General features: G+C 39.2%; 1 protein-coding gene across 1 annotated transcript; it reads right to left on the bottom strand.

Annotated features, from left to right (window-relative positions):
- Nucleotides 1-612: 612 nt before the first annotated feature.
- LOC119901095 (chymotrypsin-like elastase family member 3B) lies at nucleotides 613-4,392 on the bottom strand. The gene is made up of 8 exons (XM_038716561.1): nucleotides 4,262-4,392; nucleotides 4,046-4,134; nucleotides 3,876-3,973; nucleotides 3,562-3,690; nucleotides 3,092-3,228; nucleotides 1,972-2,114; nucleotides 1,716-1,868; nucleotides 613-1,604 (listed from the first exon to the last, which is right to left on the bottom strand). Exons 1-8 carry the CDS (start codon nucleotides 4,302-4,304, stop codon nucleotides 1,587-1,589), a joined length of 810 nt encoding a protein of 269 aa, XP_038572489.1. The 5' UTR covers nucleotides 4,305-4,392; the 3' UTR covers nucleotides 613-1,586.
- Nucleotides 4,393-14,597: the final 10,205 nt, after the last annotated feature.

The following is a 14,597-nucleotide window of genomic DNA, read 5'->3' as shown; positions in this document are numbered from 1 at the left end:
ATAGATAAATGTGAAAGGGTTTGTGTTCATGTCATGGTTCAAAGCAGAACTTCACTCAAAAGAGCAGTCTTATTGTTTGGTTTCCCACAGTAAACACAGTATTTGAACATGTAATGTAGAATGTAAGAAGAAAATAGGCTCTCAAAGACTTATTCATTCAAGCACTGATCCGTTGGAGCTACTGCATTGTTAATGCAGTGGGGAGTGAAGCCATTAACAGTTTGTTTTGAAATCAACATCTATTTTAACTTTAACAGCTCATTTAAAAGTCCTTCTGGCTGTGCTGAGTCCTTCGTCTTGTCAGCGCAGTGCTTAATCTCTTGATGTTTTGTTTGATCAGACACTATCAAAGTTTGATAGAAGTTCTGTCTCATAGCAATGTCATATATGGTTAAAGTGATAAATCAAGAATGAATGACTTTGACTGAATTGCTGGAAACAGTTTGGATGATAGAAATATAAAATAAAAATAAAACCAGTGAGTTAATTTACTCATTTACTATACTTAAGTACAATTGTCTTCTAATTTCACTACATTTACTGTACTTTTTACTCCACTCCATGTATTCCATAACTTTAGTTACTTTGCTGATCCAGATTAATAATACAAAATATAATTAACAAATACATTTATTGAGCCCTGGGGGGAAAAACACAAGCAACAGTACATAATGTAATTAATATTAGCCCTACCTTTACAAGCTGCAACATTAAGGAGACGAACATGGTATTATATTAATAAGCATATTTTGATATCTGATACTTTTTTATTTCTACACTGTGGTATTGCTGCTTTTACATAAGGAAAAGATCTGATGAGTACATTGTGATATGTCTGCTTTTGTTTCATTGATCACTCGAAATGTAAATGTAAAGCCTTTCAAACATGATAGATTCAAACAAGTTGTGAATGTGTTAATGTATGTACCTTGTGTATTATCACATTCTATCATGCTATATATAGCAAAGTCTGTTGTCAAAAATGGGATGTATATTTGTCAAAAGTGTCTTAAAATGCAACTGGTATCTGACGCAGCAGCAGGTCGTGCATCAAGGTAACCTATTGCTGCTGTTTATCTGCTCTCCAGCTCAGCTCCCACCTGGGCGTATCAGACAGTGTGTCCATCGGCTCCGACACCTGGCCGACCTTGGTGATGATTAATAGGAAACACTGATTCATAAGTCCTCCACACACTCTGATGGGCAGCCATTCCTCATTCTTCTTATCACAAAATGAGGGTGTGGGGGGATGAAATATGAAGTTGCTCTATGCATTTTCACAGAGTGGGTGAATCTACACTTTCTTCACTCTGTTTTTAAGACATGAAATATGCAGATTGTGTTTGGTTCTTGCTGTTGTGATGCTTTGTTATAAACACTTAGTAGTAGTTGTAGAATTGACAGACCTTAATTGTACTGTATGAAAACTATTTCAATATATTCTCTCTTTTTATTTTCTCATGTTTTTCAGTGATGACAGACATAATGTTCCGTGCCTGACCCTGATTTGAAACGAACAGAGAAAATATTGGGATTTGGGACCGCATCATTTTTTTGGAGTTGATCAGTTGGTGTCCAGGTGAACCTCAGTAACGCAGCATGACCTGAAGAGAAAGCATGATTTATTGATACATGAAATGTTTTATTTATCAGTCATGTTAGAGTGCGGATCAAATGTGATCAAATGAATGTGATCAAATAGATTGATAACTTACTTCACTGAGCCACTCGGTGAAGGCAGAGGTGCGGGTGAAGACGGTGGGTTTCTTAACTTCATTGCAGACACGAGAGGAAACAAAGCTGGTTACACCCTGGACGTACCACCTACCATCCTGACCCAAACAGTTTAGAGGACCTCCAGAGTCTCCCTGACAGAAAAACAGAACCACAGTATAAAGTCGCTGACCTTGTTCATGGCAGGTAGTTCAGTTCTGACAGGTACAAGTTGCTTTTTTTTGTTGCCTCACACACATTGCAACCAGATACGACGTCTCCTCCTGCACAGATCATCGTGCTCTTGACGTTGATGCCCCACCAGTCACTGCGACTGCACACACTGTGCTCCACCACAGGCAGCAAGGCCTGCTGCAGCTTATCAGGCATAGGGCCATGTGCTGAGACATAGGGAGGACAGAGCAGATCAGTAACAGATAAATACGTCTTATCTATACAAAGCAGAGGGCAGTGTTGGACAAGTTACTTGAAACCTGTAACCAATCACTCATATTACTTATTTACAAATTAACTACATTGCTTTACTAAAAATATTAGCAGCAAAACTAATTAGTTGTATTACTGTTATTACTCAGCCCAGCTCCGTCAGAGGTGCCTTAACAACTCCACACCTACAAGCTGCATCATTTGCAGTGGTGAAAGAAGTACTCCGATGTAAATACCACAGTGTTCAGATACTCTGTTGTAAGTAAAATGCATTCAAAATGTTATTGAAGTATGTTAGTATGCAGAATGGCCCATTTCAGAATAATGTATGTTATATTACTGGATTATAATCATTGATAGATTACTGTACATATCAACCAGTAACTCATTTTATCAAATACATGTTGTGGAGTAAAGAGTAGGACATATCCCTCTGAAATGTGGAGTTTAAGTATAAATAATCTAAAATTGAAATGCTCAAGTAAAGTACAAGTACCGCAAAATTGTATTTAGCATTGAAGCTTATCTGTTTCCTAAGCTTTTTAAATAATTTTTTCTAAAACATCAATGGTCAAACTGATGGTTGCCTCTGTGACCTGAATGTATGCTAATACATTAGAGGCACAAACTGGGTCTGGTCCCGGACCAGTCTGTCCATCAAAGCTGTCTTTAAAATGTCAAAGTAACAGAGTGTTAGAGGGATTTGTAACTGTAATGTAATTATAAAATTTCAAATTGGATTATATATTCTGAAAAAGTAATCCCATTACTCAGTAACACATTACTGCCTAACAATGGCAGAGATTGTGCAATTGTTCATTTCAACCAGTTCGAAGCAACATTTGCGTCTGTCTGAGGCTAAATCACCCATTCATTTTCTGCAGTGATCAGCGCAAAGGCAGGATGACAGTTGAGGACACAATGACATTACTGTAAAGGTTGCCCCAGCCAGAGATGTAACACTGTGTCCCCTGGGTAGGGATCTCTCCGGCCTGAGGAAGACAAGCCACGCCAACGCTGTCATTCATAATGGGGCTCTTATCCAGTTTCAGCAGGGCAAGATCATTGCTGTGAGAAAATCATTATAGACAGATTTTCACTGATTGAGAAAAGTACTTTTTAAACCAGCTAAGGTCATTCATTCTGATTGTTTTTATTCTCTTTAATGATTATATGAATTTGTTAAATTTCTTACAGTACATCCTAAATGGGTCAGTTGGTTACATTAGTTTATTATTTGCTTTTACGTCGACTTCATATTGTAGATTTTTTGCGTGGTGTAAATTAACAAACAATATTATTTATGCTTCTTAAGGATGCCACTAATGATACAAACACAAGGTTATTTATTGATTTGCAATGGAGAAATTATTTTTCAAATAGTCTTTTTAATCAACTCACCCTTGAGCCACAAAGTTGATGTCCCACTTGGGATGGACAACGATACGCAGAACCTCTCTGATCTGTTCAGTGCCCTCTTCCTGGTTCATGTTATGCTCTCCCAAGACAACACGGTACACATCTCCTGGCCTGTAAGACACTGTAGTTTCTATCATTTCAGATTACATTTCCCTGTATTATTTCCTTCATACAGCATATTTCTGCCTTTGTCATTTGCATCACATTGCTTCAATAAATCCTTGCCCTCTGCCCTGTAGCTCCCACTTTTTATCCCAGGTATCACATAGTAGCTTTCTTGTCTTATTATTAGTCACCAGATGCAGTGTCCAGCAGTCAGCACCCAACGAGGTCCAATCAGAGTCCCTCCACACGTGTGATGGAAACGGCTGCCGTGCTTCACCTGCAGGGAGATCTGAGGAAAAAAGGATAAGAATTAGAAGCCAGTTCTACAAAAGACATACATTTCACATTGAGATGAAAATACCTGCCAAGGCCAGCTGTGGGGGCGAGCATCCTCTCCATTCACCACCCTATTGGTATAAGGCTTGACAGCAGGTGTACCACATCCAAAAACTACAAACACACAATATTGGATAACTTAAATTAATTTAGTGCTTAATTTTAATGTCTGACATCTTTTTTTTAAACAACTGTGCCACTTTGTTGTTTAGTTAGCTCCAGCTAAGCTAATGCTACTCACCATATGCTAAGTGAATGAGCAGTAGGACCAGTGTCTTCATCATGGTGTCCTGTATCTGTAGATACACTCTCTCAGCTCAGGTCGGCTCTCTTATACCTCCTCAGTCTGTCTGTCGACTCAAACGCAGATTACACTGAACCTGTGGAACTTTGTTATCAGCGTCCACTGCTGATTGTGGCTGGGAAAAAAGTCCTGTTCCACAGATGCATCAGTTGGTCAGCAGGCGCACTAAACTGTTCACGTATGGAAAAACGTGAGGTTTATCAAATGTGAGTGAGACAGATTTGGCCACTGTAATTTACACAAGATTGCCAGTGTACATGTGCTTACATACATGTGATAATTTCCCAGCACAGAAAGAAGACAATATACAGGTGCTGGTCATATAATTAGAATATCATCAAAAAGTTGATTTATTTCAGTAATTCCATTCAAAAAGTGAAACTTGGACATTATATTCATTCATTACACACAGACAAATCCCAAATTCAGTATCCTTGAAAATTAGAATATTACTTAAGACCAATACAAAAAAAGGATTTTTAGAAATGTTGGCCAACTGAAAAGTATGAACATGAAAAGTATGAGCATGTACAGCACTCAGTACTTAGTTGGGGCTCCTTTTGCCTGAATTACTGCAGCAATGCTGCGTGGCATGGAGTCGATCAGTCTGTAGCACTGCTCAGGTGTTATGAGAGCCCAGGTTTCTCTGATAGTGGCCTTCAGCTCTTCTGCGTTGTTGGGTCTGGCGTATCGCATCTTCCTCTTCCAGATACCCCATAGATTTTCTATAGGGTTAAGGTCAGGCGAGTTTGCTGGCCAATTAAGAACAGGGATACCATGGTCCTTAAACCAGGTACTGGTAGCTTTGGCACTGTGTGCAGGTGCCAAGTCCTGTTGGAAAATGAAATCTGCATCTCCATAAAGTTGGTCAGCAGCAGGAAGCATGAAGTGCTCTAAAACTTCCTGGTAGACGGCTGCGTTGACCTTGGAGCTCAGAAAACACAGTGGACCAACACCAGCAGATGACATGGCACCCCAAACCATCACTGACTGTGGAAACTTTCCACTGGACTTCAAGCAACGTGGATGCAAAAGAGGCTGCAGCACACGAATGTATGTACATAATGTTCTCCGAAGAGTTGAGTTAAATAATTCTTGATATTAGATGCTGTTGTGGATGAGTGCAAAAATACTCCATTACAAATAAAACTACTTTATTCGAAATGTCACATAAGTAAAAATATGTAATACATAAGTATTATCAGAAATATGTCCTTAAAGTATCAAAAGCAAAAGCGCTCATTGTCCAGAGTGGAGCTTGTTGGTGCCATATTTTTACATATAATTGATTTGTTACTTCTGATGTATTGATGTGTATGAAATCTTAGAGCTCCTACTAAGGTGTTTTTGCTCATGCTACCTAAATAGACTTCTTAATGGGACAGTGGGTGTACAGACTGTGCTTCATTGACATCTCAATCACCCTTTATTTAGTTTTGTTGTACCTGTCAGTGTGGGACAACTATTCTTATTGGAATACAGAGCGTGGTGACTGTGTTAATCTGTGTTATTTCGCCCTACTATGCTGTGATTGGCTAGCTTGTTACTTTGACGCCTCCTTGTGATCGCGCCACAGGTTTTTCTGTTGAACTTTTGCAGGTCCAGCTAGCAACGCCAGTGACACTACTGATTTGACAATGATGTAATAATAATAGCCTACAAATATAAATATTTTAAATTCTTCAAATAATCCTTTAAAAGGGGATGTAACTCAATTGTATTGGTTCATATAACATTTGCAATCATTCATTCATATTCAAAACTCAATGAACATACATTCAATCTTGAACCACATGTTGTCATTAAGAAAAACAAAATTAACATTGGTTATGCTGTCTAGGGAGGTCTATGCTATATTATCTTAACACAAGTCCCTCAGAAGTATTAGTGTAACTGTGGTAAATTACCAGATATTTCCTGTTATGTAATAAAGACTAAGTAGAAAATAAATGCAGTCACAGGCAAGGAGCACCTAGGGTCTCTATCATCCCACGCTCACAGCTAGCGTCCAATCACAAGGACGTGTCAAGTAGCAAGCACTAGCCAATCACTGCAATGTAGGGCAGGACTTAACTTGATGTTAAAAATAATAATAATAATAATGCCACCTGACAAGAGGTGTAATCAGAGTGATTGAACACATCTGAGTTGTTGTGCAGAGCCTTTAATTACAGTATTTCTCTCTGAAATGTAGGGGATTAGAAGTATAAAATTGCTGATTTTCACTAACATATACTGTATACAATTGCTATATCAAAATTGTCAATATTACATCTGGTCTGCTTAAATCTCCATGACCATATACTGCAGGAAATCCCCCAAAATATGAACTTTCATAATGAAATTAAATAGTTTTTCCTCCCTGTGCTATAATACTATATTGCAACAATTATAAAACAGAGATTGTGGTGAGTTTGTTTTAGTAACTACTGTTTCCATGGTCAAGAATTCATTTTAATTAAACATTTAAAAGTGTTTTAGGGTAGATTTTCCACTGAACATGAACATTCTTGTGCTCATGACCATCCACAGAAAGATCAATAGGTCCTCCTCTGTCTTACTGTAATGTGGCCATACCAGTTTAGTGCAGTGTTGTAGCTGTTTGGGAGTCAAGCATGGTTGAAAGTATAGCTAGATTTGTCACATAGTAACAGGAATGGATGCATTTAAATGATTTGGGTAGTTACTAGTTAGTATTAGTGAAACCTTCATTAATGTAAAATACAAGGCGAGAGACCTCACGTTGCTGACATCACACTGATTTCAAACACCGCAATGGCAGCTTATCACCAAATATGTTATCAAAACAAAATAACAACATGAGAAAAAACAGCATGAAGAAAGCCCACAGCTTGAACACATAGAACAAACTATTCCTAGAGTGAAACTGTGGGGTATGTGAAAATGAGAGTAGCTGACGCAGCAACTGAGTGAGGGAAGCAGAAAACAAGGGAGAGGAAGGCAGAGACGAGGGTTTAGTGTCATCAGCTTTCTTGGTGCTCGGTGCACTGCGAGAAATACATTTTCTTCCTGCAACCACAGTACTGGATAGTTTTGGGTTGCCTTCAAGAGAAACAGTCCTGTAACAACTTTCTCTCCTTTAATAACATGTTATACATTCACAAAGGGGCCCACACTCCTGCTGAATCTGGAGCCAATTCTTCACGCCCCGCTCAGACAGTATCCTTTCCTCCTGAGGGAAGCTAATATCACTCTCTGGAGAAGACGGCGTGCATCTATAAATTTCCCATTTTAGGAAGCAAATCAAATCAATATTGCCTCAACAGGCTAAAAGGCTTTGCTTGTTTTCTCACCGTGCTGAGATAACTCCCTACACCAGACGTTGCATGAAGATTTATGAAGCAGACATGTGCTGTATGTTTGCATAACAGAGCAATGACAGAACTGTGAATAATTCAGATTAACCACTGATGCTGTTTACAGGAGGTCACTCGGGTGGGAATTGTCATTTGTTATTAGTGAGTGTGTATGGAAAACAATAAATTGTAAGTGTTTAAGTAAGTTAAATTTTGTGAAAAAGAACCAAATGTCAATTTTAAATCAATTTAATGTTAGTGGAGTACTGTTATTTAAAATGCAAATAATGGATTTTACAACGCTGCAACTTTATTGCAGAACTTTCTATCACGTGACACATTTAGCAGTTTTTTATACTTTCATTTTCACAAGACTAAGATTACAGCCATACTAGCAGCTCTGTGAGACTGCACTTAGGGACAGCAGCGTGTGGAGCGAAATGCTGTTGTCACCGTGCTAACGTGCTCACAATGGTATTGCTAGCATGCTGTTGTTTGGCAGGTATTTTTTTACCATGTTATTGGAAACACAGGAAACACAAAGTACAGCTAAGGCTGTTGGGCGTTGCTCATATTGTGTATTAGCTCATAAACCAATTGTTTTACCTGATGATGGTGCCAGATGTAAAGTTAAGGGATCACCAAAGCTTTTACAAATCTTTCTGAGGAATGTCTGTAAAACATTTACTTTATCAAAAAGTCCTGAGGAAATGATTCCTGTATCATATTACAGTACGTACCATTTTATAGCATAATATATTTGGGTTTTATGATAAAATGCTGGAAAAAATGTGGTTTGGTGTAAAGTTATATGAGCTGTTCATGAACTACCTACAGTTATAACCCTTTTATTGTTTTTTTTCTCTGTAAAAAATTTTGTTCTGCTGAACTACGTAAATCGATATTTCCAAAGAGAAATACAGTTACCCACAGAAGCAGGTCTGCTCTTTATTCAGTGGTAGCTCAAGACAGAGATAAATTATCTGAGACCAGCCAGCATCGTTTAAGGCCAAGTATATATCTCCCAAGGTTTTCAGATATGTCAAAAATCTGAGTAGTGCAGCCTGGAGACGAAGGAAATGCTGCCAATTAGACCTTTGAAACATAAATCACACTTTACTGCTCTGTCACATCAAGTGGCCAATATTCAGTTTCCAGTCACAGAGAAGAAGAATATCAGTCATTAATAAGAGGCAAAAAAATAGGTTGAATAAATGCATAGCACATGCAGCTTCTCATGAGTTAGTTCACAATATCACCTTTCACCACAAGAGAGGCAAAATGTGGTAGTGACAGTAGTGTTGTAGTCAAGACCGGCCAAACTGAGACCAAGTCAAGACCAAGACCAAAGGTTATCGAGACTGAGACAAGACCAAGACTTTTAGGGGCTGAGACCAAATCGAGACCAAGAACGAACAAGACCGAGTCAAGACCAAGTCCAGTTCCCCACATTACATGACACACAATAAAATGTGGATCGAGATTATAGGTACTTCTCAAATTGATCTGAAAGGTTCACATTCCCATTAAAACACCCACATATAAACACTAAGAGCGGAAATCAACGTAAGCATCGCAATCGGCGTTAGGGTTATTGGTTGCATTTGAAGCAGTACGTTTTACATCCAATCAAAGTTAGGATATTAACAAATAAATATGACAATGCATGAGCAATTTATTGATATTCCCAAAGTTATGTTTTTGAATGGTCTTGAAATAAAATCCAGAGTCCTTAATGACCGAGACAAGACCGATTACAAATGCGGTCGAGTCTGAGACAAGACCAAAACCATCAAAAAGACTGGTGTATACTACAACAGTAGTATACAGTATATCTCCCAGTGATTAATAATATTTTACAAATGGGCAGCATACACAGCATATAAGAAATCTTTAGACATTTTGGGAAATATGCTTGAGATGGTATCAATCTTATCATCTAACTCTTGTCCAGAATGTGACTATGCGTGTTTCCCCAAATCTCAAACTACTTTTACATGGTCTTCCAGTATCTTCAACCAAGTCCAGTTGCCCTTGACTTTAACCTTCGTTGGATAACTATGACCTGGATGACAGAGAATCTTCACAGACTACTTTTACATGGGTTTCATTATAATTCACAGCAATGCTCAACGATCGGATTCAATTTTATGATCAATCAAATCGTTCCAGTCTTTCTTTGGCTCCCCTTGGCTATATCAGTATCATCCGGTTCTTCCGTGCTTGCAGAGGACGGTTGCTGGTGATGGAGAAAGCAGAGTGAAGTCCGCCTTAAGGCTCCAGTCAGAGATGATTATGTCTGCTAGTAGCTCCACACAAAATGTAGCCTTCAGGTGGGTTTTTTAACATGCTATCCTCTTCTTTAGCTACTGAGACACTGCACTGTTCTTATTGCTGCTCCTCTTCTCTGTCAGGATAGATGGGATGGGTTTAACCGAATTATTGCAGCAGATGTTGATTCTGAGTGCTTCTTAGAACATTTACTCAGCCATGAAACGCTGTGTGTGTAATTCTTTTCCAGCAATGCCCTATTTCACACTTTGCTGCACAGTCTCCATTTCTCTGTTGGATGCTGCTTCACTGGTGGTTAAGTGCTTTGTTCAGTGGGACCAACAGAGGAGTGTCCAATTTCAAATTCATTTCTTACGCTATATATGAAGAATTAGAAGAATGTTAAACATTACTCATTATCTGTCTGTGAGAGATTGATACGTCACTTCACATTTGGATGGACTTGGCCACAGTTCTCAGTTTTAGGTTATTTCAGGCTCACCTGGGGATGTTAACAAATGAAATGTGATATTTAAGCTCGTTGTTGTACGGTTTAATAATAATAGTAATAATAATCTTTATTTGTAGAACACTTTTCAAAAACAAGTTACAAAGTGCTTTAACAAGTGTAAAGACAATAATACAAAAACAATCCAAGATAAAAACATGAAAACATTGAAAAGACTAAAATACACGTTTAAGATAAATATAAAATTAGTAAAATACAATAAAATAAAAGGGATAAAATAAAGTCAAATAAGATCGGGAAAGGCTCTCCTATAAAAGTATGTTTTAAGAAGGGACTTAAAAGAGTTCACTGACTCAGCTGACCTGATTTCCTCAGGCAGGCTGTTCCAGAGCCTCGGGGCCCTGACAGCAAACGCTCTGTCCCCTTTAGTTTTCAGTCGAGACTCTGGAACAGACAGCAGACCTCTGCCTCGAGGATCTCAAGGTACGTGCTGGTGTGTATGGGACTAAAAGGTCAGAAATATAACAAGGCGAGAGGCCATGAAGAGCTTTAAAAGAAATCAATAGAATTTTAAAGTCAATTCTAAAACATACTGGGAGCCAGTGTAATGAAGCTAAAATAGGAGTAATGTGGTCATATTTCTTTGTTCTGGTTAAAAGCCTGGCAGCTGAGTTCTGGACAGTCTGGAGTCGATCAATAGATTTTTGGGTTAAACAGGTGAAAAGGCTGTTGCAATAATCCAGGCGTGATGAGATGAAGGCGTGTAAAATGGTCTCGGTGTCCTTAAAAGTTAACATAGATCGAATTTTTGCTATATTTCTAAGTTGATAAAAACATGATTGAACAAGCTTTGTGGTGTGCTGCTCGAAATTTAAATTACTATCAAACCAAACACCAAGGTTCTTTGCCACAGGCTTAATGTGATTTACTAGGGAACCAGCAGATGGCAGTATTTGTTTTGCCATCTGCTGGGACCCGATGACCAGGATTTCTGTTTTGTCGGAGTTCACCTGGAGGAAATTATTTGACATCCATTTTTTAACTTCACAAAGGCAGTTGTTAAGTGAACTCAGCATTCCAGGGTCTGTGGATCTGACGGGCAAGTATATTTGTGTGTCATCAGCATAAATATGAAGAAATTCCATGTTTATGGATAATATGTCCAGACCGACCCCTGAGGCACACCATGTTTAACTGGACAGAACGAAGAGACATAGTTGTTTACAGACACGCAAAGCTTCCTGTTTGACAGGTAGGATGAAAACCATTCTAAGGCAGTACCAGAGATCCCCACCCAGTGCCTCAGTCTGTCTAACATGATGTTGTGATCAATGGTGTCAAAAGCAGCACTAAGGTCCAGGAGTACCAGGACTGAGCACATACCTTCATCAGCAGACATTAAAAGGTCATTGGTGACTTTAAGCAGGGCAGTCTCAGTGCTGTGGTACTTCCTGAAACCAGATTGAAACTTTTCAAATATTTTGTTATTTTCCAGTACAGTGAGCAGCTGTTTGGACACAATTCCTTCTAGAATCTTTGCAATAAAAGGCAGTTTTGAAATTGGTCTAAAATTATGTGGGAGGGAGGGATCTAAACCAGGTTTCTTTAAAAGTGGGTTCATGCAAGCCATTTAAAATAATCAGGGACACAACCAGTAGATAGGGAGCTGTTAAAAACAGATCAAATGGGGCCCAACAGAATCCATTACTTTCAGTAAAACATTTGTAGATTACATCAAGTGGGCTGGAGGACGCTCTCATTTGTGATACTGTTTTTAAAAGCTCAGACAAGTCGATGGGATAAAACTGGTTAAAACTCTCTTGTTGCTGGTGAGGAACCTCTGAGTAAGAGACCGCAGGGGTAATAGAGGCTCTGATTGACACCACCTTATTGGTAAAATAAGATAAAAACAATTCACAGTCATCATTACTTCCAGCTGAGGCACAAGGAGGGGTTGGGTTTACCAGCTGATCCACAGTCTTAAACAGAAACCTGGGATTGTGTTTATGTGTAGTAATGAGTTCAGAAAAATAGTGTGTTCTCGCATCCTTAACCAAGTTATTGTAGTTAATTAATAAATCCTTCAGACTGAGGTAATGGACTTGGAGACTGGATTTTTTCCATCTGCGCTCTGCTTTCCAGCATTCCCTTTTTGGGCTGCGAATGCTGTCATTTATCCAGGGTTGCTTACTAGCTTTAGACGTAGGCCTAACCTTTAGAGGAGCAGTAATATTTAGTGACGACAAGCAGATATGATTGAAGTGATCGACCAGATTGTTGGTGTTGGAATCAGACAGGTGTTGGCTTTGGCTCTGAAAGAATGCGCAAAACTTTGAAACTTTTAAGTCAGGACCGAAATCAAAGCCAAATTTGTTTTGCCCTCAAGTGTCTTGTTCTGATTGCACAGTAATGGCGAAGTCAATGTCAGATGGGAACTACAAAGTGAGTGTCTTTGTTGTCTGTCATGGACCCTCAAGCCTACCAAACAAAAAAGCAGAAGAAAAGAAGAAAGACATTCACAACAAGGCAGTAACAACCCAGTTTGATAATTGGTATCGATAGATGAAGGAAACCTAAATCCAAATAAACTTGAACTACTCTGGGCCGAGCAGCTGGAGCTTTGCTGAATCTTCACAGGAGAATCTATTTCTCTCTCTTTTTCCTCTATGTCTTTAACTATCATCATCTTTTATTTCACACTCTGTCTGATCATCCGACCTTAACACCTCGGACCCCCGCTGGCCACTTCAGAAACAGTGAGTTTTTACTGGTAATTGACTCCGTTTGGGCACCTCGAGGCTCCTGTGGCGATACTTTTCAGTTTGATTCATTGCTGCCCTGTTTTTACCTCCTCTTCCTCCCCGCTCCCCTACTGCCTAACTAAAACCTTGTTGGTCAAATTAAAAACAGTTTAGCACACTGCACTGGCTTGCATCACAAGCCCATAAACACAAAGTGCTTTGGTCATGTAAGACAGACGCCCTGTGATTATCTCTGCCCCTTTAACCCCCAACTCAAACATGGGTTCAGTTGCAGGCCCTGATATGATAGAAGCATTTTATTGAAGAGTGAAAATGAGAAGCCTGGTGTTTTATTGTGGAAACCAGCTCAATTCTGTCGCAATGAAGGAGCACCTCAGCACATGTAGAGCAAATCAGTGTGGGGGATTTTGATAGCGAGATGGAAAGACAATGAAACAGAAGTTGACATTGCAACAACCAAAACTGTAGTGACAAAAGAAAATGTGTTCCGTTCATGTGTGAGATTTAGGAGCAACACTTTTGGCACTAACCTTTCAGTGGTTTCAGTGCCATCTGGTTATTGTGAGATTAAATTGAACCGAACAGATCCATAATTCAGGGTCCACAACATCAAAAGGAAATCGAGATAATAAAGCTTAATTGCTAACTTTCTGATGGCTAATGACCCCAAAATTGACTGTCGGGTTAGATTAGACAGCTCAGTGCTTAACACTAACCTACCAGAGCTAAAATGAAATATGCTACTGAATTAAGCTTTCAAAGGGAGATTTGTTAGAAATTTGGAGATGCCAGCAGAAGGATAGTGACAGAGAAACTCCAGACTGGGAAAAGTTCCTCTTGTCTCCTTTCCCACAGAGGCTGAAGTTTCTTAGCTGTGAGTGACGAACAGTAACAAGAAAGCCCTTCCTACACACTACCCCATCATATTTCATGGTTATGTGTTGTCATCGCGGTGCTCATTTTGTTCTCGTAGGATCTGAAATACTGTTATCAGACAAGACCACATGCACTTACATTTCAGATCTTGATTCTCAGCATGCATATTTAGATTTATATATGAAATGTGTAAGTGTGTTGTGTTCTGCTGAGCAAAGTCATTCCTCACAAAAGTGTTTGTACATTTGGTAATTTTTAAGTGTGCAGAACATGTTTACTACAGTATTTTTAGTGGGTAAAGCATGTACTCATACACCTGAACAGATGTAGCATCATGGCAAGTGGCAAACTTTCATGATTTTTCTTTTACTCTTCTGAACGTGTTAGGTTCATAATGGGGCCATTGACCAGCTTGAGCTCACCTCACACTCCCACTGACACCTGCAACACCCCTGCAAATTGGCAGGCAGCAGGGGTTTAATATACTGAGCTGCGAAGAGTTCATAAATCTCTTGCAACCTGGCTAATGGCCGCTTTGAGGCCACTGGGGAGGCAAGGCCTCTCCAGATACACAGTTG

Source organism: Micropterus salmoides, unplaced genomic scaffold, assembly GCF_014851395.1.
Source record: "Micropterus salmoides isolate LMB-PRFRI ecotype aquatic unplaced genomic scaffold, ASM1485139v1 Ms_hic_scaffold_13, whole genome shotgun sequence".
Taxonomy (NCBI): Eukaryota; Metazoa; Chordata; class Actinopteri; order Centrarchiformes; family Centrarchidae; genus Micropterus; species Micropterus salmoides.
The sequence above is the reverse complement of the archived record's forward strand: the minus strand, read 5'-3'. Positions and strand labels throughout refer to the sequence as shown.